The sequence below is a fragment of the Corvus moneduloides genome, chromosome 2, assembly GCF_009650955.1.
Source record: "Corvus moneduloides isolate bCorMon1 chromosome 2, bCorMon1.pri, whole genome shotgun sequence".
In the NCBI taxonomy this organism is placed as follows: domain Eukaryota; kingdom Metazoa; phylum Chordata; class Aves; order Passeriformes; family Corvidae; genus Corvus; species Corvus moneduloides.
The window spans coordinates 81,943,033-81,968,600 of record NC_045477.1 but is presented as its reverse complement, the minus strand read 5'-3'; the positions used below and the strand labels follow the sequence as shown (position 1 = coordinate 81,968,600).

The following is a 25,568-nucleotide window of genomic DNA, read 5'->3' as shown; positions in this document are numbered from 1 at the left end:
TGATGAGGTCCTGTCTCAGTCTTCTCAAGGCTGAACAGGCCCAGCTCCCTCAGCCTTTTCTCATAAGAGAGATGCTCCAGTCCCTCATCATCTTTGTTCCCCGCCGCTGGACCCACTCCAGGACTCTCTTGTACTGTACTGGACACAGCACTCCAGGGCTGAGTAGAGGGGCAGGATCACGCCCTCCCCTATGCAAGTACAAGCAGGAGCAGCAGCCGCCGAGGCACAGCGCGGGCAGGCACAGCCCGCCCGTGCTACCGCGACGGAGCCGCCGCCGCCGCCGCCGCCACTCCCGCCCGGGGCGGGCCCGCTCGCCAGGCGGGAACTTCCGGCTCCGGCCGGCCCCGCCCCGCCGCGGCCCCGGGCCCGCGCCGGGCCAATGAGGGCGCGGAGCCGCAGCCGGGCAGGTAACCCGACGCCCAATCAGAGCGGCGCTGCGGGAACAGGTGGGCACGGCCAGGCCCCGCCCCCCGCCCCGCTGGCGGCCGCGCCAATCGGGGCAGGGAGGGAAGCAGAGAAGGAGGGAGGGAAGCAGGGAGGGAGGGGCTGCCCGCGGCACCCGGCGGCGGCGGGGCTGCGCTCCCTGCCCGCCCCCCGACGGTCACCCCCGGCTGTCCGTCCGTCCGTCCGCCCGGCGGCCGCGCCGGGAGGGCAGCGGCGGCCCCGCGCCGAGGGAGGGAGCGCGGAGGCAGCAGCCATGGCACTCGTGGCTCCGGAGACTCGGAAGTTCACGCGGGCGCTGAGCAAGCCCGGCACGGCGGCCGAGCTGCGGCAGAGCGTCTCCGAGGTGGTGCGCGGCTCCGTCCTCCTGGTGAGTGCGGCGGCGGCCCGGGCGAGGCTCCGGCCCGGGGCCTCGCGGGGCTGCGGCGGTGGCCCCGGAGGAGGAGACGGGCCCTTTGATCCCTGCCGGGCTGTCACGGCGGCGGCGCGGGCTTTGATCCCTCGCGGGCTTGCGGCTCCTCGGCTGCCCCGGCGGCTGCTGCGGCGGGGCGAGGTGCGGTGCCGCCGCAGGCGGGGCGGGCACGCTCCCGGCCGCGGGGGGAGCGCGCCCGCCGTGGGATGCGGCGCCCGGCGGGCACGGCTGGGCGCTCCCGCCCGCCCCCTGCAAACTCTTCACTTGTGGAGCGAGCAGCTGGCGCCCGGCCTGACGGGACCGAATTGCTTTCGCGTGTGTCGAAATAGCGGTGCAAAAGTGATTTTTCATCTTGCTACTGCTTTACTCTCTTTACAACTAAGATGCAGTTTTTTGTTATGTTGTGCAGAATGGAAGATGAACGCTGGCAAGTGTAGCAGGAATGTTTTAGTGTGTTGTTTATCCCGGCTGTCCTGTACCGTGCTAGCACATGGTTGCTGCTCTCTCCAGTGCACAATTGGGCGCATTCATTTAATTTAAACTGCTGAAAGTAAATTTGTGTAAACAGGTGTCTAAACTAACTAGGTGTTTTAGTCTAGAGAAGGCTGAGGGGGGATCTCATCAGTCCATGTAAATATCTCAAAGGCAGGTGTCAAGAGAATGGTGCCAAACTTTTCAGTGGTTCTCAGCAAAAGGACAAGGAGCAGTGGCCATAAACACAAGAATTTCCACCTCCAGATGAGGAAGAACTTCTTTCCATTGAGGGTGGCAGACCACTGGAACAGACTTCCCAGGGAGGTCATGGAGTTTCCTTCTCTAGAGACATTCAAAACCCACCTGGATGTGTTCCTGTGTCACCTGCTCCAGGTGACCCTGTCTCAGCAGGGCGTTTGGACTAGATGATCTCCAGAAGTCCTTTCCAACCCTAACGGTTCTGTGATTCTGTTAGATGCTGTACGGAGGCAGCGGGTGGTGACATCTTAAACAGCCTCAGTAAGACTTTTCAGGGCTTCTCTCCTGGGACTTTTATTCATGGTATGCATTTGTTTTCCTTGTGGTTTTGTTATCTCCAAGGGAAGTGTTTCAGTAAGCATTTATCTCTGTGTAAGTGAAGAAGTTTTGGTGCTGAGATTCCTGATACTGGAAGCTGATCTGTCCTTTGTTCTTTGCTCTTGCTAATACTAAGTATAATCTTGTCTAACTTTTTTAAGCCTCCTGTTGGGACACTGTCTTGTCATAGCCGTGTGTTGGGAGAGTAACAAATGCTGTAGCTGTGACTGAAAGACAAATACCTTTCTTTTAAAAAACTCACTCTAAAATTAAATTGCTCTTTACTTATTTATGGGTCACAGAATTTGTAAAAGACCTAATATGCATAGTTCAGAGTTTGCCTGGATACTGACAGCTTTCCACAAGGTGTTAGCATGTATACATGGAGTGAATATCCAAAATGTATTAACACTTCTCCAGGGATCAAGTGCTTATTGGGAACTGTGGAAGAAGAGTATATGTATTTTAAAATATTTTTCGTTTTGGGAGAGCACAAAAGAAATTTAGGTATTTTCATGACATAAATGTTTCTTTTGCAGTAGTCTGCAACCCTGCCATTCCTTCCTCTGCCTTTGGAAGGTTTTTCCTTAGTTCACTTATGACTAGTGTCAATGACTTGGAAAATATTTATATGCATCTTTAATTAATTCAGGTTGACCAAACATATAATAGGGTGATAGGCCCTAATATCCCAGCTGTTTTTATGCTGTCACAACAGCATGTTCTGCAGAATTTTATGGAGATTAAAGAAGTGATGGTGCAAAATGGTGCACTGTCTTGATCTGGCTAAGGTCTTCATCAATATTTTAGAAAGCAAACGTAGTGACTTGCCATTCATAGTGACTTAACATTCATGTCAGGTTTTTGATCCTTTTATGTTAGCTTGATGCATGAAGCTGAGTCCCCATCTCTCACATACAGTCTTGTCCTGAAGTTCACTTTCCTATTTCAGCCATATTTTGCTCCTTCTGCTATGTTTTGCTGACTATCATGAATGCTGTTCATTTTATCACTGAACTCCAGTGTTCCTGTGCACACACTGTTTAAATAAAAGGCTAGTAATTGCAGGTTTCCATTTACATTTTCTTCCTCCTGTTAATATACTGTAACTCTTTTTGTTGAACATTGATGTTTGGAATGAAACAGTACTTTTTAAAAGGAGGAATTTAGATGAGATAGTATTGTTCTTTGCTATAAAAGACTTTTAAAAAATATTTGCATCTGTAAGTTTGACAGGTTGACCTGTTTCTTAGCTGTTGGAGTTTCTGGGCTTTGTTATGTGAAAAATCTCTTAGGCTGACCTGGTGAAAACAGGAGTCTTACCAGTATTATAGTAGTTGTGGAATACTCTGTTCAAATCTGGGGCCTTAAAGTAAAGGAGACCCACTTTCCTTCCAAAGCTGCCTCTCAAACCTCTCTGATATAGCACTTTCCCAGGATTTTTTCAACTGGGTTGTCAACAAAATGTCTTGCTTAAAACATAGTTCAGCATTGGTAACTAAAGGGATCTTACTGTCATCACTTGCTCATGAGCAAGTGCTGAGATCTTCCAGTACTGAAAAACTACTGAAGGTGTTTGCCATTTACTAGTCTTGCTGTGTGGAATCTAGAGGTAGGAAAGAATAAATTCAAATTAGTAGTTCATGGTGGGTGGTCTGTCCAGATCTTTACAAGCAGCTATTGCTTTGGCCTCTACATCTCTGCAGCAGAATGTACTGTGCAGTGATGCAGATCATCCAGTCATTATTTGCAGTAGCAGATAAATGTGAACTACGAATATATCTGACTTATAGAATCTTGAGTAGATTCTATAAGTTGCTGTTGTGGCTACTGTTTAACAGTTCCATCCATTTTTACAATCAACAATGTATGGCTAGGTTAAAAAGGGAAAAAAAAGCTTTGCCCATCTTTAAATGAGGTTTATTAGATCACATTACTAAAATATGCCTTTTTTTTTTTCCATTTTATTAATGTCCTTGAGATTATATTGATGAAAGCGAACTGAAAACAGCATGGCAGTAGGATAGTGTGGTATATCTTAAACTTTCAGTTTGCTCTTCATTGGATCTAAAAGTCAGAGACTTTCAGCCAGCTGACAGAATAAATAACTTGACTGTGTAGTGAAAAAACATGAAGCAGATGTGGTTTGCCAAGCTAGTTTTCATCACAGAATGAAGCAAGCTCTCTCGTCAGCATTTGACATCTCATACATTCTCTCTGTTAGATGTAGTTTGCTGAACCAACAAGTACAATTTGGTTTGCTGAAATGAAATCTTGTTATTTGGCAATCAGCTTTTCACTGTGTTGTAAGGCACGTAATGTATTTCTTGATTATTTGGATTCAGTTTTTACTATTTTCTGCTTGACAGTAGCATCCTTGCTGAATATCCTCTTGTGCATTGTTGATGTTGTTTTGACTTCAGACTTGTCATGTGACTTAATTTGATGCCTCTGGCCACCCAAATACGTTTATGTCTGAGAGGGAAGATTATGGGGATGACAAGTGTGTCTCTTAAACCAGCAATCTTGCCAAGAGCAGTTTTCAATGCAGTTTTAGTATTATGCATAATTGGAAGTGATGTCTTTAAATGATGATGATGAGTTACTCAAAGCACGTTGCATACAGATCAGTGTCTTGTTCAATGGTATGTTAATGATAACTTATCTCAGTGACAAAATTACTCTATATTAGGGTTATTTATAGTAATAATATACCTATATTAGAGCTGACATTTAAGGATAATAAGCAATTAAAATAATGTTTGGCATATGAAATTTGATCTGCTTTTGCCTGGCTGTCAATAAAATGCCTTTATCAAATACTCAGATAATGAAAATGTTTAAATATGCCAAATAATTCAGCAAAAGTTGTTTCTCTCATGTCGAAATTAATATTGTACAGAAGAAACTTGTGATATGGGAAAATAGGATGAAATCTGAGTGATTCCCAAATTGCTCTATACAGTTCTTCTTTTTGATACGGATATGTAAAATAGATTTTGATTATTTGAAGTCTAGAACTGTATCTTAAGACAGTCTTGGGCTTTATCCATTAAGTTCAGATACCTGGTGGAGCTCTTGAGTTCTAAAACTCTTCCAGAAATTCAGCTTTTCAGACATGGAAGAAAATCAGTGTATCAAAAAGGCCATGCCTGGATCTCCTACTCCTCTTTGATCTCAAATTCACTGGTGCTCTTTGTTTTCTTTACAAGAAAACTTACGTCAACTCTGTCTTTCCAATCCTGACCTCTCAACTTTGTAAGAAAAGATGGAGAGGTGCATTCTATGCTGTATTACTGCCATGTGTTTCTCCAGAAATTGTGGGAGGATTAGGTAGTACTTATTTTGGGTTGGCATTTTCCTTTCTGATTCCTTTATCATTTTATCAAGAGGGCTTGTGTGCTTCTCTCCAAAGCAGCTTCTCAGTATATGATGAACTGAGTATTTGGATCCTCATTAACTGCCAGACTTCAGTTGTATTGTGTGTCTTGAAAAGAGAGAGTTGATGGCTTCCTTTAGGAAAGTAGGATTTCGAAAGTGGTATGTAATGCTAAAGAGATGAGGGAGGACTGGAGTCTTATAGAGCTGATGGGTACAGAAAAGCTGGAAACATGGATAAAACTTGAGCTTTCTGTAAATGGAATGTGAAATTGTATACATAAGGAATTTGGAAGAAGCAAATTGTTATGAAGGGATGAGTGAAGACAGGGAGATGAGAACTGATACTCAAGATTTTAAAGGAAAAATTGTTGCTGGCAATGAACATTGCCATGACATATTTCATCTTGTAGGAACACACTAAAAACGGTAATGCTAATTCAGTCTCTCTGAACTGTTGAACTTTCTTTACTTGGGAGAAAAAGCCTGGTACTCAACCCTAAGAAGTTATTTCAGTTTGCTTACCTTTTGTAAAGGAAATAAAAATTCACAGAGAATAAGATCTTTTTAATAAAGGTGCTAATTTTATTTTTGCAGAGTGTATATATAAACCTTTTTGATTGGATACAAGATAGCACTTAGAAAACTTATTTCTGGAAAGTCTGATACTGCAAAGAAGACTTATTGGTATGATAGACATTTCTGTGGTTGTAAAGATTCAGAGACTGGACTACAGTACTAAATGTTCTGTTAAGAAATACCATTAAACTTGTTTGAATTTTAAAATTCTTGCTCAGGAAGGCAATTTGAGAGACAAAATACAGGACAGCTGAGTTTCTGTGTGAACAGGTAGACGTTTAAACTTTCAACAGCATTAGATCATTCTTGTAAGCTGCAATTTATTTCTTTGTTATTTTCCAGAATTTTTTCTTTCCTGCTAGATTAGGATAATTATGTTTAAGATAGAAGAACAAGTGCTTTATAAGTAGTTGTTTCTAATACAGCAAATGTCAGATGTACATGATGCTGGTTTGGGTTTTCCACCTTAAGCAAGATGGGCTATCACAGCATGCCTTATCCTTCCTCTCTTCCTCCTACTCATTTCCTTTAGTCCTCAATCAGGACGTTTCTATCTCAATGGAAGTAGAACTCATACATCTACATTTAAACTTGGGAATTTCACAACTCTGTGATTATTACTTTTAAACATCTTGTGCAACAAACTTAAACCCATTGTGTTGGTTTAACATAGCCTGGTTTTTGGTGGGGGCGGGAGAAAAGCTGCTCGAAATTTCTATGTCTGGCACAGAGCCAATTGCTGAAGGCTCTGATGATGGGGAGATTACCCGCCCGATTAGACAACTTGGTAATGCCTCTGTGATGACATATTTAAGAAAGGAAAAATTGTGGGAAGCTCTCTTTCTTCTCCCAAGGGGTGGTGATGCGGCTTGCCGGGGCCCATCCTGGTGGGGGCTGCCTGGGACCATGCGGCAGGAGCCCTCCCAAGGCCGGGACCGCGCGACCGGAGCTCTCCTGAGGCCAGAGGTGCCCATGTGGTGCTGGCAAGGACCACATGGCCGGGGCCGGCTGTGCGGTGCCAGCTGGCCAAGCACCACATGGCCAGCAGCGAGAGACGTGGTGAGCAATTCCCCGGTGCGGAGCCCGGACGAGATCAACCTCTCAACTGCAACTTCTTGCAAGTCAGAGAAAAAAGAAAAGTGAGGACGCGTGAGGAAAACCAACATGGTGGCACTGAGGTTGGTAAAAAAAAAGGGAGAAGCAGGAGGTGCTCCAAGCAGCAGAGCTGAGATTCTCCTCCAAGCCATGGTGAGGACTATAATACAACAAACTGTTCCCCTATAATTCATGTATTCGTGTATGGGAGGGTGCAGAGACCCATGCACAGCCCATGAAGAAGAGTACTCACGCTGGAGCGTGTGGATACTGAAAAAGCTGTAATATGGTGAGGAACTCAGAGAGAGGGATGACCCTTGCTTTTAGAGATAGAGGAAGAGAGCCTTTCCAAACTAGAACGGCTCACCCTTAAAAGACTAAACCCCACAAACTAAAGTGACCCATGCTGGGCAGTTGTGGAAAGACTGCTTGGCCTGTGGGAGGGACTCACGTTGCAGCAGGTTGGGGTGGGACTGTTGCTTGTGGAAGTTAAAACCACACTAGAAAAGTTCACAGTGAACTATCTCCCATGGGAAGGACCCCATGACACAGCAGAAGAAAGTCTTTTCCTTAAGCATACTGAAGAAAGATTTTAAAAAAGTGAAATACTGACCAAAACCCCATGTTTTGTTTCCTTGCATGGTTGGTGGAAAGAGGGAGGGACTGGGAAAGAAAGGTGTTCTGAAAGTTTGCTTTGGTTCTCATTACCCTTTTTACTTTTAATTCTGTTAATAATAAATCTTTATACTGTTTAAGTTTTGAACCTGTTTTGCCTTAAAATGTTTTTTTTTTTTTTTTTCAATAATCCTTAACTCATGAAAATGAAGTTTTCAATTCCCCCTCCTCTGCTCAACTATAGCAGAGGAAAATAAGTAGATGGTTTTTTCGTGGGGGCCTGGCACTTAGCCAGCTTCAAACCATGACACCCATATACCTCACTTAAAAGTCACTGGTTATGCTGCATTGTGCTTCAATGCAAATGCTTCAAAAAGGTCTGTAACTACTCATCTTGAAAACCAGACCTTTAGTGTAAACAGTTTTTTCTGTTGCATAGGTGTAAATGTTCAAGTAACTTTTAAGCATATGTGGTCATTGGGCTGAGTGGTCACTTGTGAGTAGTGTGTGCCTGAGATTAGATGACCATCAGAGATAGGAATGTGTATGCAAGATCAACAATTTGTGAATTTGTCAATTTAACCAGATATTTGTATATTTGAGGTAACTTTGAGATTCTGCCAAATTTGTGTGGGTTTGCTCTAAAAATAATGAGAGGTTATTCGTAAGTTGTTGAAGCAAGTAAGGGGAGTTCAGTTTTCAAGACAGCAAGAAGCTTGATTGTGGTCTCCTGAGAAATGTATTGCCTATATTGCTTTTATTAAGAATTTTTGTAATTGTTAGAGGTGTTTTGATGCCACTGGTTCTTTATGGAGACAAGAGGTGTAATAACATCTTCCTTGCTGGTGTTCAGGAAGCTCTTATTTAGACCTGAAATTTCTAATGGTGTCTGAAGAATTTACTAATGCAATGACTTTAAAAAATAATATGTATTAAAATAATATGTATGTAAAACTTCATTCCTTAGCTAGTGTTTATTTTTGATTTTGAAACTGAACAGTCTCAAGTACTTCATTTTACTTGGGTACTCCATTATTTTTACAAGAGTAAAGACAAATCCATTTTCCCTTGCCCCTCCTTAGATTGTCTGTGTCCATGAAAAGCATTAATTATGCAAGGCAGAAAAGGTGTAAAGTTGCACAAGTAGTCCATGAATTATGTAATGCTTTTCTCATTCAAATATTTTTGAAATAACTTACATCTAAAGACGAGAAGATACTCCAATAATTCTGGTCACATAGCTTATCAAGACATTAATTTAGAAGATAGATAGGTTTGTGAAAGGAGGCTTACATTCTGTCTTGGTCTAGAAGCACTGATTTCTTTGCTCTCTTAAATTTAATAATCTATGAGGTAGTGGTAGGTATTGCATCTTGAGAAAGCTATGGGATTTTGGTTTTTAAATTTTATTTTACTGTAAGTAAAGGTCTTTCTGTGAGAATGAAAGTGAGCATGTATTATCTCAAATAGAGATTTCTTCTAGCACTAAAAATGAAATAAATTAGCAGGCATTAAAATCTAACCCTTTTAACATAATGGACTAGATTTCTTGTATTAAGCAAGGCCTAGAATTTCATTGGTAGAATGGACTCTGCTTTGAAAAAAGTATACTAGGTTGTCTAAAGGTCTTCAGAAAGTTTATCAGAAGCTCTGAATGGGGTTTTATGAAGAAAACTCTTGTGGACCACAAAGGTTTGGTCAGAGAAATCCAACATCTGTTGCTGGGGGTTGTCTTCTACGTACACTCCCATTGCGACCAGTTGGGAGAAATAGCAGCTTTGCTGCAGATACATTAAGAAAATAAAAAGTCTTAATCTGACTGCAAAGAGTGAGGGATGGGATTCTTTGTTAGCGTAAGGATGGATTGCTGCATCTGTTAGAACAGTTTGTCATCTCCTCTGTGCTCAATGGATCAGATATGAGAGAAGGAATGGGGAATCCAGGCACTGTCTTCTGCATTCTCCTGCTATGTCCAGAGATTCCTGGCAGTCCAAGTGAGGGGAAAAATGAGGAAAAAGAAACCAAAAGTCATTGTTAAAAAGTCTGGATTTGGCACCTCAGGCTGGAGAAACTAACCATTCCATTCTGTGACTAGGGCTCCGTGTAAGGCAGTGTTACCTTGGGCCTAGTGGTGAATATCCAGAACAAAAAAAAAAAAAAAAGAAAAGGCAGCAGGACAGATCTCTCCAAGGGATGGGATGCAAAGGAATGCCATGGTTCTGTCACACAGTCCCAGGCTGCCTGAGCCTGGAAGGGACCTTTGGAGGTCATTTGGTCCAACCCTCTGCCTCAAGCACGGTCACCTAGAGCCAGTTGCCAAGGCTATGGCCAGGAAGCTTTTGAGTATCTCCAAGGATGGAGACTCCACAACCTCTGGGCAGCCTGTGCCAGTGCTTGGTCACCCTCACAGGGGCAAACAGTTCCCTGATGTTCAGAGGGATCCTCCTGTGTTTCAGATTGTGCCCATTGCCTCCAGTCCTGCCACTGGGCAGCCCCGAGCAGAGCCTGGCTCTGCCCTCTCTGCACTCCCTGCAGGTATTTATATGCATTGACGGGATTCCCCTGAGCCTTCTCCAGGCTGAACAGTCCCCACTCTCTGAGACTTTCCTCATGGGAGGGGTGCTCCAATTCCTTAATCATCTTTATGGCCCATTGCTGTGCTCCCTCCAGCACATCCATCCCTCAAGCAGATTGTAGGCTGATTCAGACTGGAGTACTAATTGGTGTCAATGCTAATGGGGGCTTTTTCTGGAATTCTAGTTTTAAACCTCTGGGTCCAGGCCAAGTTTTGGATTGGAGCCCTCTCTGAATAGAAAGGCCCATTCCACTAGAGAACCAGCTAGATTTTTTTTCAGCTCAGTAGCTGATGAAAAAGATCCAAGGTAGCTTTAGAACAAAATTTGTAATTAAACCCCTGCAATTGTGTCAAAAACCCCCAAAAACAACAAAAATAGATACCCAAAAAAAAGCCCCATGAAAGTTCTGGATCATTTTTCAATCTGGAGACTGGGAGGAGGAAGAAGTATGTCAGCTGAGACTGCACATTGCCTGAAAAATCAGATTCACAGTATTTCTGTGGAAAGGTTAAATGCAAAGCAGACCTTGTGTACAATGTTCTTAGTAACGACAGTTCCGTAAGAAAGTGTCAGCCTTATAATTCTTAGCAAATCAAGGAAACGTGGTTTAGACTGGCATTTTTTCTCTTAACTATTTATAGTGCTCATGAAAAGTTTCTTCTACTAACAATTCTTGGAAAGAATACTGGAAAATAAAAAATGTGGGACACCGAACCTACAAAATTAGTCACTTTTCAGAATGAAACTAATTTTCAAAATGAGACTAATTTTCTCACTCTTCTAAACTTGTTTGAAATTTTCAGGGAAGAATGAATAGTGTTACAGTCCTTACAAGTCAAAATCAAATAGTCCCATCTGAAGTTTCTTCTGCTAAGAAACATTTGTTCATGCAGTGGAAATATCAAGTGACCTCACATAAAATTAGCTAAGCTACCTAAATATGCTTTAAAACACAACTTTTCCCCAGACCCAAAGAAAACAAGAGAAACAATGCCAAACCACCCAAAATGAAAAAAAAAACCAAGAAAGGTGAACACATAAATGTAGTCCCAACAAACCTGAGAAGGAGTAATGCTGATCCATAGCTTCTAGAGTTCAGAGAAGCCTGTAATATAGATCCATCAGTGTAAATAAATAATCCTTAGCTGCTGCTCTGTCTACTTCTGGGTGCTTTTTGATACTCAGGTGTAGCTATTGACTTAAAAAGAAATGGCATGTTGACAGATACTGATCTAGGTTTGGAAATTTGAGGCATAGACTGAACTGTTTTTAGTACTTCCAGGTACTCTGTGGGTGGGGAGGAGTTACTTGTTGAGTTCAGAGATAAGATAGGAGCTTATATTTTGGCTACTATAAAATTATTCTCCCAACAAAGAGTGGGAGAATTTAAATCAGCATAGATAATGCTTGCATAATTGAAGTAGAGAAAGCATTTAAAGATCTGGTTACATCAGTGCAGGATGTAATACATTTCACTTGTTATAACACCCAAACTGTAGTTAATTTCAGGAGCCTGGAATTCAATGTGGCTGAGTTTATAGACATAAAATTTGGTTTCAGCTTGCAAATCCAGAGCCTCCACTGCCTTTGGATGCTTGTGTTCGACATGGAGATAGATGATCTTGCTACCTTACTGGTTACCCAAGGCACAGCTGCCCTTCATAGGGTGAAAGGAGTGCTGAAACATACCTGAATGAGAAAGTAGATGCTCCACAGAAAGAGCTGGGTGTTTTCCACGGAGAGGTAAATGTCAGTAAGATAGTTCTTGTTCTCATTTTAACAGGTTTGTCAAGAAATCAAAAGTCAAATGAAAATGCTAGCTAGCACTGTAGGTATCAATATTCAGAAAAGAGGCTTGAGTTTTAAGGTGATGGAAGGGTTGCCATCCATTGTGCAATTTTGTTCTTTAATGTTTCATAATGGTTTTTATATCCCTTGGTTTCAGAAGAAGGACTGTTCTTCACCAGGGTGCTGATTCTGACAGAGAATCTGCTTGCCCTTCACTTGATGCCTTTCCAGGCTTGTTTGTAGCCATGTTGGTAAGAGACTATGGCCAGGCAGTAGAATGATACAGAACTGAAGCTCTGTGAAAACAAGATTGCAAGCGATCTCATCTAGCCCACGTCTCATTTTTCCCAGTACAGTGATGTTGTCAAGTATTTTGGACGTCTTTCTGCCAGGCATATTTGCACCCACTTGCACTGGCACTAATACGTGCAGTGTCATGTTGTCTGATTTGGTAGGTGGTTTACATGAAAATTGTAATAGTATGTTTGTCTTTAAGGGACGTTCAAGGAGGCCACACTCTCACTGTTTGCTAGTCCAAAAGGGATTTTAAATCTGTGTTGGTCCTCAAACGTCAGTGAGTTTAAAAAGAGCATTCAGGTTAATGAATAGATGGCACACATCATAATTATTTGAAGGGTGCTATTCTAGTTTCCTTCAGAAATTGTCCTGGGATTCTTGCTTGCCAGGCTTGTTATCACTTTGGAGTTATTTGCCTGGTATTTTATATGGCTTAATACGGTCGTTACATTAATTTCTTCCCAGCCAGAGCATACAACATGATCCTGTTTTTCCTCACATTAAATATGAAGTTCCTAATAGGAAAGAAAAATCAAATAATTCTGCTGTATACAGTCTTGCTGATAAAGTTCAAGGGACAATAGATCCAGCATAATATTTTGGCAGCAAATCATCTCCTGCAGGGGAAGTTGGAACTTGTTCCTGGCAGAGCTCGGAACAAAAGAAAGGAGATAGACCTGAACCTGAATGACCTTCTTAGATGAATTAAAAGTAAAAAAAGGATGTCTGAGCCTGAAGTTTCTGCTGCTCTTACCTGAATACAGTAAGCTTGCTAAAATACTGGATTTTAATTTTTTTTCCTAGTCTCTTGTATTGTTGACCATTATTTATTCCAGCATGGTTTCATCAGTGTTTCTGAAATAATATCCTATAATTACCATCTTGGTTTGTAGCTCTCTAATGGTAATAATAATTTTCTGTTATGGTTATCATATCAGTTACTTAAGACCCAGAATAATCACTTCAACTTCAGAAAGCTGAAGGTTACGTGACCACTAGATGGAGTCCAGTGAGCATATTTCAATATCAGAAATCCTATGTTATGGCATGCAGTGTTAAGAGGGGTAGGTGTTCTGTGTCTCATGCTTAGCAATAAATGCTCATTTATTCAGTTTAGAGTGGCTTGGACAACTTCCCAAAGTTCTTTGGGCTGTTCTTGGTATGTCTACCCTCAAGGTATATTTAAGTTTGAACTTAAGGCACAGAACTGACAGATACATCTGTGCTCATCTGTGGATCAAAGTGTATTGTTACTCATGTAAGAATGGATCTGTGAGAGACTGAGCTTTCTGCAGCTCTCAAATATGAAACCTAAAACTATTAGCTAAGACATTTAGCATTTTGCAAGTAGAAGGGCTTTAAATCTGTGTGCACCTCTCCATCAGCGTGTACATAACACGTCACATGTGTACATATGTCCATGTCAGGTTTGAAATAGCGTTTCTTAGGTCGCTTCATTTATGCCTCCTCACTTCTCTAAATATATAAAAGGCATAATAGACACAAAAAATACCTTGTCTAGGTAGGACAGACTAAATCTTGCTCCAGTTTTCATAAGCATTACCTTTAACTTTTGATGTGGTCTTTGACATTAGTGGCATCTTGTATGAATGATAAACTGTCTCTGGTCTTCAGACTGGTGCTATACTCATTATTTCTAATTTAATGGTAGTTTTTTGTTTCTGTTGGATGCAAATCTCTTCCTAGGGTCTAGTTGAGTGTCCAGATGCTCAGTCAAAATTACATGGGAATTTAACCATGTTGTTCTCAAGACTACCTCCTGGGGTACTACACTGGCTTTCTTCTGAAGGACGGAATTCTCTTGGAGCTTTTATCTTTCGCTGTTTTACTGGCTATCCACTGTACCACCACAGAATCATGGAAGTACACTGGCTGAAATGCAAATCTCTGGAAGTCACCTAGTGCAATCCAGGTTCTCAAAACAGATCTGGTTAGAGCAGGTTCTCAGAGACTGTGACAATCTGGTTTTAATATCCACAAGGATGGAGATACTTTAACCCCAGCAGCTGTCAACCTTCATGGTTAAAAAAAAGGTAAATAAACCTGTTATGCAAATGGAGTATTCTGTGTCCATTTCCTCCTGTTCTATGACTGTACTTCAAGAACAGTCTGACTCTTCTCTCTAGCTTCCCATTAGGTATTGCAACAGCAATAAGATTTCCTTTTAGCCTTCACTTAGGGCTGAACTATGCAAGATCTCTTATATTTTTCTCAACATGAAACACCATGATGGCCCTCCATTAGACTCAGTCCAATATGTCACTATCTTTCTTGCACTGAGAAGCCTGCTCAGCATGTTCAACTCGCTGTTCAACAGGATGTCATCCTTATCCACTCATGCAGACCACATCTAGCTAATTGGGGTACAAGGATGCTGTGGGAGACTGTGTCAGAAGCATTCTTTTACCAACAGTATTCAGTGTCCATTGCTATCTCCTAGTCCACAGAACCAACCATCCCATCACAGAAGACAAACAGGCTGGTCAGGCATAATTCTTCCCTGGTGAATCCATATGATCTACTTGGAACTGATATATATCTCTCGTTCTTTGTATGTCAGGAAATTGCTTCCAGGAGGGTTTGCATCATAATTTTCCTGGAGATTGGAGTGAATCTGACCAGCTTGTAGTTTTCCATATCCTCCTTACCATTTTGGAGAGCAAACATGAGGGTTCCTAACAAGAATCCATATTCAAACACATGCTCTGCACTAGTTTTGACAAGTCAAGTGCTTAAGAATTTTAAGACAAAATAAAACTCACTGTTGTGGCCACAAAGAAACTTTCAGCATAGTTTCTTCTTTCTGAAGAAACATTAGTTCTTGAAGAGAATTACCTGGTAGAACTCTTCTATGAAATCTGCGTGCGCAATCATTGCAGAAACAGTTTTTGCAACAGGAACCAGAACCTGAACTTTCTGGTCCTCTATGAACACTCCTATTAAGTATGAACTCTTTTACATACACTTCTTTTTACTCTTGCAGGGCTATTGGATCTTCAGTTCCTTCCTGCAGCACAGCTTTTTCAGGCAGAAGCAAGTATGTTGCCTTTGAAATACTGTCACTGGATTGTTAAGGCACTACAAAGAATACCAAGTGATGTTAATCTCTGGACTGAGGGGGCTTTAGGGACCCATCTCTAGTGTTCTGAGCCAATATACAGGCAACTGCCAGATGAGAGGTAGTGCTCCACCTACAAACACTGTCATGTTTTGTGGAAAGCGGAATTCAGTCAGGATGGGGTAAGATCTCTAAGGAGCCAGATGTTCAGTCGTGTCAAGATGGCATCAGTTTGGGCATTTTAAATGTCATGGACAACTTTGTAGGTAAAAATGTAAGTACCTGCTTCTAATATCTCAAGAGATTAAGGATATTTTTTGTGGCTCTTAAGGATATTTTATGTGGACTTGGGTGCTTGAATTCTGCCTAAAGTATGTTCTCTTGCAGATATGGGCCTGTATCTCTATGAAGTGTTTTCTTTAGCAGTGGCTGTTCTGAAGACAGAAGTGTGTTTTGTAGTAACACGTTCAACTGGAAGGTCTCCCTAGTTTGATCTCTATCATCTTAACTGTTCATTTTCTGTCTAAGAGCCTCTAAGGTCTCATTTTGATAGTGAGAATTTTACAGGATGAGCTGAAGATTTTATATCAACCCAGGTTGATTCCCTAACCTTCATATATGTTAAACATTTTCAAATGGAAACTTGTAAACATTGTTTAGAACTGTCTGATTGCTAACACACATTTAATTTGTACCTGGTCATTATGCTTCTTGGAACTCATTTGGTTGTCAAAGGGTTGCTTAACATGTTGATTTGAAATCCTCCGGTTCCCAAGTGCGAAGTGGTTATTAGTAATTTACTGTAATCAGAGGAGTGGTTAGACCCTTAAAGCAATTTTGGTTTTTGGAAGGAAACTAGAGCTTCTTTATCACTTTTCCAAAAGACCATGTCTCAAAAATACATGATTCTGAACAATCTGGAGCTAACACAGCTAATTAATTTTTTTTGTCCTAATGGTGCAGTCAGTACAGATTGAATATAGTATATAGCAGGGAGGAGCTTGTTGCTCCCCATATAAATGGGTGGTTTGGCTGACGCAAATAGCTTGTAAGTCTGCATACTTTCTGGTGCAGGCCCTTTTTCATAGAAAAGACAGGCATTAGTGTTGTCTTCTCCTTATAGCCTTATGTCCCTCCTCTTCACTCTCTGCCTTATGGAAAAAGACCTTTCCATAACCCAGGCTCAGCTAAAAGCAGTTTGCAATTCACAGCTTGCTGCTCATATATACAGTGTGGGTTTGTTCATATATTGATTTGTTCTGCTTTGGTTTTTTTACCATTGGATTAAGACTTTTTAAGAATTTTTCCCGTCTCCTGTTTGTCCTGGTTCTGGCCAGGATAGGGTTAATATTTGCATTAACCAGGAGGGGGCGTGGCTGGTTCCCAGAGGTTATTCTATACCACCTTACATCATTTTTCAGGGTCAGGGGAAGGGGTCTCTTGCAGTGGGGGTAGTGTGGCGGTGGTTCAGGTATTACTGGGTGCATGTGCTGAGCAATCGTGTGATTCTTGTACACTTTTATTTATTAGTATCGTGGCTGTTACTATTTTCTTATTTAGTTGCTGTAATTTCCAGTAAATTGTTCTTATCTCAGCCTGTGATCTTTACCTTTATGCCTCCAGTTCTCTTCTCCAGCCACCCACTTAGCAGAAGGGAAGGGGGCAGTGAATGAGCAGCGCATGGTTTGGAGTGTTTCAGTGGGAACATGGAATTGGGGAATACCATTACTAAATCACAACACCATTTCACTTTGAGATGTGATACTGAAGTGAATAATATCACATTGTGTCACACTGCTGCCTGGATGGTCACTGCTTCTGTGGTTGCTCATTGCAATTCGAGGAATCTCCTTAATGAAGCTGGAAACTTCCACTTCGCACAAAATTAATAAAACTTCTGTTTGTTGGCAGACTGCATTGTATACTATTCAGATTTCTCCTCCTCCCTGTGGCTTCTTCCCACCCCTGATGTCCCCGTAATTATTTCCCTTTCAAGCTCTATTTGGAACTACAGAATCACAGAATAAGCTGAGTTGGACAGGGCCTGTAAGGATCATCAAGTCTGACTCCCAGCCCTGCTCAGGACCATTCCCAAAAATCACACCATGTGCCTGAGAGTATTCCCCAAATGCTTCTTGAACTCTCTCAGGCCTGGTGCTGCGACCACTTCCCTGGGGAGCCTGTTCCAGTGCCCAAGCACCCTCTGGGGTGAAAAACCTTTTTCCAATATCCAACCCAAACCTCTGCTGACACAACTTCAGGCCATTCCCTCGAGTCCTGTTACTGAGCACCACAGAGAAGAGATCAGTGTCTGCCTCTCCTCTTCCCCTCATGAGGAAATCGTAGACTGTAATGAGGATGCTTTTCATGTCATTTGTGTTACCATTGTGTTGCTCCATGTCAGTTTCAGTTGCTGTTTCTAAAATACTGTAGAAACATGATGCTAAATTTATTCAAGATATAGTTGGAATTAAATTTTCTCTTAATTGGTTTTGAATTAGAACACCTCCCAGGGTTGTTTCCAACTTGACTTAGAATATAGTTCTGTTACGTTTGTCTTTCCAAATTAAATTTTTTTGTCTTCCTGTTTCTCGGCAACCTACCTAGTATTTTACAAGTAAGGTAATTTTCTAGACATTTGGAAGAACTGTCTAGTACATGATAACTTCTTGTTAACTGACGTGTTTTTCTCATACTCTCTTAAGGCATAAGCTACTTTTTCTTTTTTTTGCTAGAGGCATTTGCTATTATGAAATCTTTGAAATTGCATGGAAACCCCTCTAAACAGTGCTTCCTTTTCATGATCTCTTAACTTTTGATATTGTGTTTGTCACCTGAACTTTGTCAGGTCTCTGTAATCCTACATTTCAGATGGGAGTGAAGGGGGCTTCTGCACTAGAAACAGTTAACTTGAATGTATTTTTGGGGAGTGCCTTCTGTGGCAATTCCCAGGACTGTTTTCCCTTGCATGTTTGCAAGGATGTCTTTATCCAGCCTTAGTGAATGGAGCACTGCATTTCCCTCATTGACCTACTTCTTCTTTTCAAAGAGGGTAGGATAGGTAGGGAGACGTTGCTCTGCAAGGTTCATGGTTATGTACGAAGTATCTCTGTCCTTCATGGTAGAATTTATGCCAAATTCTTCACCATGACCTTCTTTGTTCTCCCTCATCAAAAAGCTGTTCATTATTAGCAGAACTGCCTTAAAACAATTGGTATTTCTTACAATACGAGAAATGGTCTAACTTCTGCTTTTGTGAATATGGGACTGACAGGAACTACTTGGATCACTGTCAAATATTGCTGGGTTTTTGGGTTTTTTTATTGATGTGTCTGCATGTTATTATGTTGTATTTAGGTTAGAAATGTAATGAGAAGCATATTGACATATATTAACTAGGCAGATGTTAGGGAAAAATGCTAATAAGTCTGAAATATTTCTTGTAAATGTATCATTATAGCTTGCAAATATTTCCTTGAGAAGAAAATTTGCATGGGGGCAAATCTGTAGCTGACATCTTGAATCTGTTTATTCCCTCCCTTCCATGCTTTTAATTTAGCTTGTTTTAACTCCACTGCAACAGTTTTGATTTTGTAAGATTACTTTTTCATCCAGTTCTACAATTTTGTAAGTAAATAAGTAAATACATCTCAATACTTTCAGTTTAGCAGGAATATAAGAGTTACCAGCAATCTCTGACGGGGTGATATGGTACTCTTGTGGTGTGGATTGGGACAGTAATTTCTTGCAAATTGCTTGCCTTTAAGAGTAGTGCTAAAAATTTAACATCTCTTCTCAGTGTCTGTTAAAGATATTTATGTACTTGTACGACAGATACCAGTGCAGTATGTGAAGTAGAGTCCTGTAGCAATAAATTCAGTCAGTACAGGTGTGAGTCACCATAAAACTGAGAAATGCATGTATTTTAAATTTCATTCTATATTTTTGGTGTAGAGGTGGATGTTGGTCTGAACTAGATAGTATTTTTTTTTCTTTTTTTTTCCTTTTTTTTTTTTTCCTTTTCCTTTATGGCTATTGACTATTTGCAATCAAGGACTAATAAATTCAGTTTTGGTGGGAATCGATGGATCACTTTGTATGCAAGAAAGAAAGGGAAAAGTGAAGACAGTCTTCAGCTCCCTTGTGGTTTGCTTGAACTGATAATAGCATGCTCTGACATACAGATTTGATTGAAGAAAGTGTATGTAGCATGCTGTTTTCTTTCCATAGCAGCAGTGATTTAAGAACTTCCCCCTCATATTTTCAGGTTTTTATATTGAAGCTTTTTGTTTCAGACATTAAAAAGCACATATAGGTCAAGTAAAGAAGTGTTTGCCAGTACGAACTCTGTGCTAAGCATTCTGGGAGACTGCTTTCTTGCAGCAGCAGAGGATTCTTTGTGGCTGGCAGCAGAAACTGCAGCAGTATCTTTGCAGTTTCCTTTCATCTTTGATTATGTTCTAAGGATCTCTGAATATAGGAGCTCTTTCCATAACCCCTTGGAATATCTTTTCATCTCTGTGGTGGAGTACAGCACATGCTGAAAGCCTCCTATCTTCTACAGCTGAGGTATCCTTTGCTTTTCATCGCCCTCTGATTTTTTGTCTTCAGCGGCTGGATTTTTGGCAGTGTTTGGCTTAAGCAAATAGGATTACATTTCAGTAGCTGATGGTTTCTTGTCAAGGAACATACTAAATGTGGGACATAATGAGGATTGTACAAAGAAATATTTCTGCAAAGCACAGGAAAATTACTCGAGTCGAGCAACGGAAGAAGACATTCTGCAAATGCGATCAGGGCTGCTAGAAATGCAAAATTCAACAGATTGGGAATGGGTTGCACGACAAGTGTGATTTTGTTTAAAGGCATTCGTACAGTTTTTGAGAGAAACTGTGGTTATATATGCAAACAGCAAGGGGAAAACAATGCCCTTGAATACACAGCATTCAGCTTGCCAGATGAAGATTCAGAAATATTGATTCATTCATTCCTGGTAAATAAAACTTGTTTCATTAATAATTTTATCTGCTAATTGAAAGCTAAACTAAAAACAGAATAGCATGTTTATTTAACATCTGCTATGTACAGGCATGGATATATATCTTGTCCTGATATTGTAGGATGTTAGTGCATGTATGTGGCATGTTATGTATGTGTGCATGCAGCTGTAGTGTTAAAGCTTAAGATTCATATTCCTTTTATCATTTAGATTTGTATTGATAGCTCTGAAGAGTTTCCACTCTGTAATTGTTTTAGAAGATTGTCTGCTGTTAGATCTTTCTAAACATACACTTGGAATGTATTTGGCACTTTGGCTGAGGAGCAACTGATGATTATGTTATTTGAAAAAACTAAGGAAGGCATTGTTGAGGAAACAGTAACCCAGCATTTAAGGTTTTTTTTTTCTTGTGGATTTGAGTGTGGTTTTTTTCCTCTGAAACTGTTTAACTGTTCTATTTCTGTTTAACTTACTGAAAGGGATACAGGAGCATTCTAGAAGAAAAAAAAAATGGTTCAGGGGAGCAATAACTGTTCCCTGAACCTGCTTTGCTCTCAAAGGCTTTTTAGGTGTTTCCTGATGTAAAGAAGCCAGGCTTTAAAGTGAGACTGTGGTCTTTGTACCCCCCAGGTTAATGACGTGTTTGTGCGTCAGGTGTATTACATTTAGGCTTGAGGGGGTGGAATTGGAGGAGCTAACTAATGTGCACAGCTTGCTTCACAATTGGACTAGCTAAGGATTTACATATTAATTTAAAACAATTTGAGTTTACTTGCTAATTGCTTTGTCACTGGCTTGGTAGTTGGGATAAGAGGGGCGTGGTACACTGAAATAGCTGGACAGATTTTGACAAGCTTGTATCTTGCTGGCTACCCATGCTGTGCAATTGCAGCTATGGAAACTCTCTAGAAATTTCACAAAGCTTTGTTGCCTTTGTGCTGCTCAGGCCCCTTTTTTGCTGAACTGAAATATAAGGGGAAAAAAGGTGTGTGGTTGCACATATGTGTGTATCTATGTATATACACGTGTATATGTGTGCACTGATTTATGTGTATTTCTATACATGGATACACACACAAGCTTCGAGGAAAGAACACAGAATAATCTGAGCTGTCTTCATGCTTAAAATAACTTGTAGTATGTATATGATAGTATTGCATTTGCTTAATATGGTTTGATATTAAAAATAAAATGGCTTCCTCTGGGTATTAGGGGACTTTTTACACTGTTAGCAATTTTTAAGTTAGCCTCATACAGAAGATTGCTAGAAATTTGTTAAATTCTGTGTAATGAACACTTTAAGTAACTTTTGTAACCCATTGAATTTAAGACCTAACACCCTTACTGGCCTGGACTTCTACGTATAGTTAGGCGAGTGAATGAAGAAATACTTCCTTTTTTTTTTAATGTAATATGAATTAATGTAACTTGGAGAACACAGTGACATTTTTTGTATATTTTTCTACTTTGTTTCACATGGTACTGTTCCAGTAATAATTTTTCTTTAATTTAGTCCTACAGAATTGGTACAAACCGGCAAGATTAAGCTCAAAATATGCTTCACCTGCCATTCGCAACTGAAGTTCCACATCTGTCTCTTAGGGGGTTGGATATTTTTCAACTCCAAGATGTCTAGATGCTTTTAAGTAATGATACTATTTTTTAAAATTTGTCTGTATGGCTTTGTTAACTTGGTTTAACTGGAAGTAGTGGATCAAGATAAGATATTTTCCTGGGAAAAATACCTGAAGGTTAGTATGGAGGAATATGTGGAATCAAGGGGTCAGCATGACTTCCTGTTCATTGTACTGGACCAGTGAAATCCTTAAGAATAAAAGTCAGAGTTTTACAAGAAAAAAACAGGCTTTGTTTAAAGGTCATGCTCTTGATAATCAGAGCTGGCACTGGCTATTGCTTTCTTAGGTGTTGTCTGAGGCTGGGGAGCAGTTGCTACCGACACCCCTGAAGAGTGGAAAATGGGGTTCTCTGAAGGATGGGAAGAAGGGGAAAGATACTGCAATCCTGGCAACAGTGATGAGTGATTTTATGGAACTCGTAGAAGTATATAAAACTTATATCTCTTAAATTATATAATGTCTGTACTCTTTGCTATTAAAGCTAGCTTATCTAGCTCTTTCCCTTCCAAAGTGGTGGCTTTCAGGGGGCGAAATTATGTTGCTCCTCACTAGAGAAGCTGTACACTGAGGTGAAGGCTCCAGGTATCTCATCTCTGAAGAGAACCTGCATGGCCAGGACCGAAAGAGTGACACTAAAAGCAGTATCACTTGCTTGTGTTGTTTTTTATTTTGGTGACTGTTGCAACAGATGCAAGTGGGTGTGTGGTTTCACCTCTTTGTCTGTGTTGTAACATGCATCTGAGCTGCAATGTCTTGGCTTAGCCTATTTGTCTGCACCTGCTATCAGGTCTATTTAGCCACTTTGGATCAAATATCTCCTGATGCAGAGCTATTGTCAAAACATTGGTGAATTTCAGGGAGTTCTTTAATTTACCAGTACATTGATCCTCTTGTAAAATCAGTGTTGAAAACCTGTGAATAGGAAACTCTCAGGAAGTAGCTCCCTTTAAGGAAAAATCACCTCTTCTGAGAAGAAAGTAAGGAGGCAGAGGCAGTTGATTTAGCATGTTTTTCTTATTTACCCTTTAACCCAGATGTCAGGAGGTTAAATCTAAAGTCTAGTTAAATCTAATTACAGTTTTATCTTAAGAGGGCCTGCTCTTCTGATTGCTTAAAGGAAAGATAAAGCCCCTATGAGAATGTCTTCTCAGGAGTACAGTTTATTTTTGTCCATTTCATGTCATTCAAACTTGCAATGAAAATGCTGTATCTTAGCTTCAGGAACATTTCTAACCTATAACTTTGTATTGCTAGAACACAGGATCTCGTATGGTCTTAGGTCCACATGGATAAGCATCTTCATTTTAATAAAAGATTATAAATTTAGTTTGAGATGCTGTTAAAAGTTGCATCAAAAATAATGAAATTATATTTCCCCCAAATGCCCATCTTGGGCATATTTATTTCTGGCAAATGTTGAGAAAACATTTTAATGTGCTTAATTTTGTAGTAAGTTGAAGGATGTAGTTTCAGAATACTAGCTTGTATGCTTATCTACTTTACTTAGTTTGTCTTAATTTTCCTGTGATTTTTTAAAGATTTATTTTCAGAATGATATTACATGTTATTTCTTTTTCTATTCAAATTCCTTTTTTTTTTTTTTTTTTTTTTTTTTTTTTTTTTTTTTTTTTTTGTTATCACTGTATAAGCAATCATTATCTCAGAGTCAAATGTTAATGTACAAGTTAGATCCTAAACAACTGTTTTGGGTGGTTGACAAAGGTGGAAAATGAGCAAGGGCGAATGATGTGGTGATAATAGAACTAGCAACATTTAAAAAGTTTGAGGTTTGCTAACAAGCCACTTGAAGTATTCAGTGATGAAGGAAGCTGGGCTGAGTGTGCCACCAGCACCTATGGAAGAATTAGAAAATTCTGAAGGGAGACAGACTGGGCTGAAGGACATTAACTTTTTTATTATATATTTGTCTGAAAATTGCAGAAAACAACTCCTTTTTTTTCCATGCTTGAAATGCTTTCTGCTCAGTTTGCTTCTAATGGCCTATTCGGCGCTGCCGTTTCTCTCGTTAAGCTTTAGATACCTTGTAGTTTGGTAAACCTACCTAAGGTAGTATGATAGCTGTAGCTTGTGCAAGATGGGGCCTAATAATTTTAAGTAGTCTTTACATTTATTGTGTCTGATATGGAAAATATCTGATACTTAAACTGTGCTTACACAATTTCAGAGGAGGAATGCGGGGCATTTTGAAATAGTACATGTACAGCTTTTAATAGGGTAGATTTAGGTATTGGCTGGAAACAGAGCCTGCTACATTTTAGTAGCTGTAGTTTCTTAGTCTGTGTCACCAGTTGACTTGATAGCAGTGTCATCACTAGGTGTTCCTGAGTTTTTTGGTGACTGCTTTTCCTGTGCTGCTCATGAGTCATTTGGTTTATTAATAAACTGTGACATCTTTAAGATATACCAAAGTCTGGGCATGTGGGAAGATTGACTAATGACAGCAGTGAGCTACATCATTCTGGAAATAACTCCATAGAAGACATTCAAGTTGCAGATATTTTGATTTCAAAGTAAACTACATATGTATAATTTTTTTTTAAAAGAGTCTCCTTAATTTAACATGTGTTGTGTTTTAAATAAACCTTAAAGCCTTAAATAGCTTAGATGTGTTCTTGCTGTCTGAATTTGCAAATTAATATCAACTTGTTTGTATGAGGTAGAAAGTCTAGTAGAAATAAAGTAGAAATATATAAAGGAGAGAGTTCTAAGGAAGAAATTGTGCTGAGTAAGTGGAAGTTGTTTTATTTTAATATGCTTAAACAGCTTATGCAGCAATTCTGTAATGGTGTGCTGACAATTTGTATGGGTTAGTCTGTTGTTACACTCTCATAACTTGCTTCAACTTGTAACTGTATTATGAGTGGCTTTTATTCATCAGCAACGGGAGCATTAGGCTTCATTAGGCCTCTTAATAAGGAAAAAACAGATATGTATAAGTACAGCATCTAACTGTTGCATGGGGTTTTTTTCATGGGTCACTTGAATTAGAGCACTTCTTTTAACTCCTTTCATCTTACTGCTCTGGCTGAATAAAAACCTGGCGTCTGATGTGCTGACTTGTAGTTTTGGCTGAATCTCCCGACGGTTTCTGTAGACTTCTTTTGTTTTGATTAGATTCCTATGGGAAGAATACTCGAATGTCCATCTCCTTATATCCCTCTGCCCTCTCAGCAGGGGAAATTGCAGCACACATTCACCAAGTGCGTAGTACCTACATCAAGTACACGTCTTTGAAAGATGCATGAGAGGACTATGAGAACCAGGCTGGCAGGCACTGAGTGCACTGGCATGCAGAAGATAAGATTAAGCATTTTATCTTCAGGAAAAATGTCTTTAGGCCTGGGGATAAAATCAGGATAGTTGCTCAAGTCTACATGCATAAACCATTGTTCATCTATGACAGTATAGGTTGGACTGGCACAGAAAGATATCCAACCCAAAAGTATGGAACCAGTTTACAGCCAGGTGGGAAACATGTTCCCTTCGAATGTAGCAGCAGGGACTCTTGGGGGAGCAGGATATCTTGTGCTGAAAGAAATCAAAATGTCTGGAGCTAAAAAAACCCCAAAGAACAACACAACCCTATCAAACAACAAAAAAA

General features: G+C 40.4%; 1 protein-coding gene across 15 annotated transcripts in view; it reads left to right on the top strand.

Moving 5' to 3' along the window:
* Positions 1 to 575: 575 nt before the first annotated feature.
* The window catches only part of DOCK9 (dedicator of cytokinesis 9), a 116,852-nt gene continuing 91,859 nt past the window's right edge, over positions 576 to 25,568 (top strand). For 6 of the 15 annotated variants that reach the window (XM_032100098.1, XM_032100096.1, XM_032100095.1 and 3 more), the window contains exon 1: positions 19,693 to 20,303. In XM_032100098.1, coding sequence (XP_031955989.1) covers positions 20,142 to 20,303 — 162 coding nt within the window. In that variant the 5' untranslated portion in view covers positions 19,693 to 20,141. Of the gene's footprint in view, positions 812 to 19,691; positions 20,304 to 25,568 lie in introns of those variants that run through there. The other 9 variants (XM_032100112.1, XM_032100108.1, XM_032100105.1 and 6 more) reach the window with 3 other exon arrangements.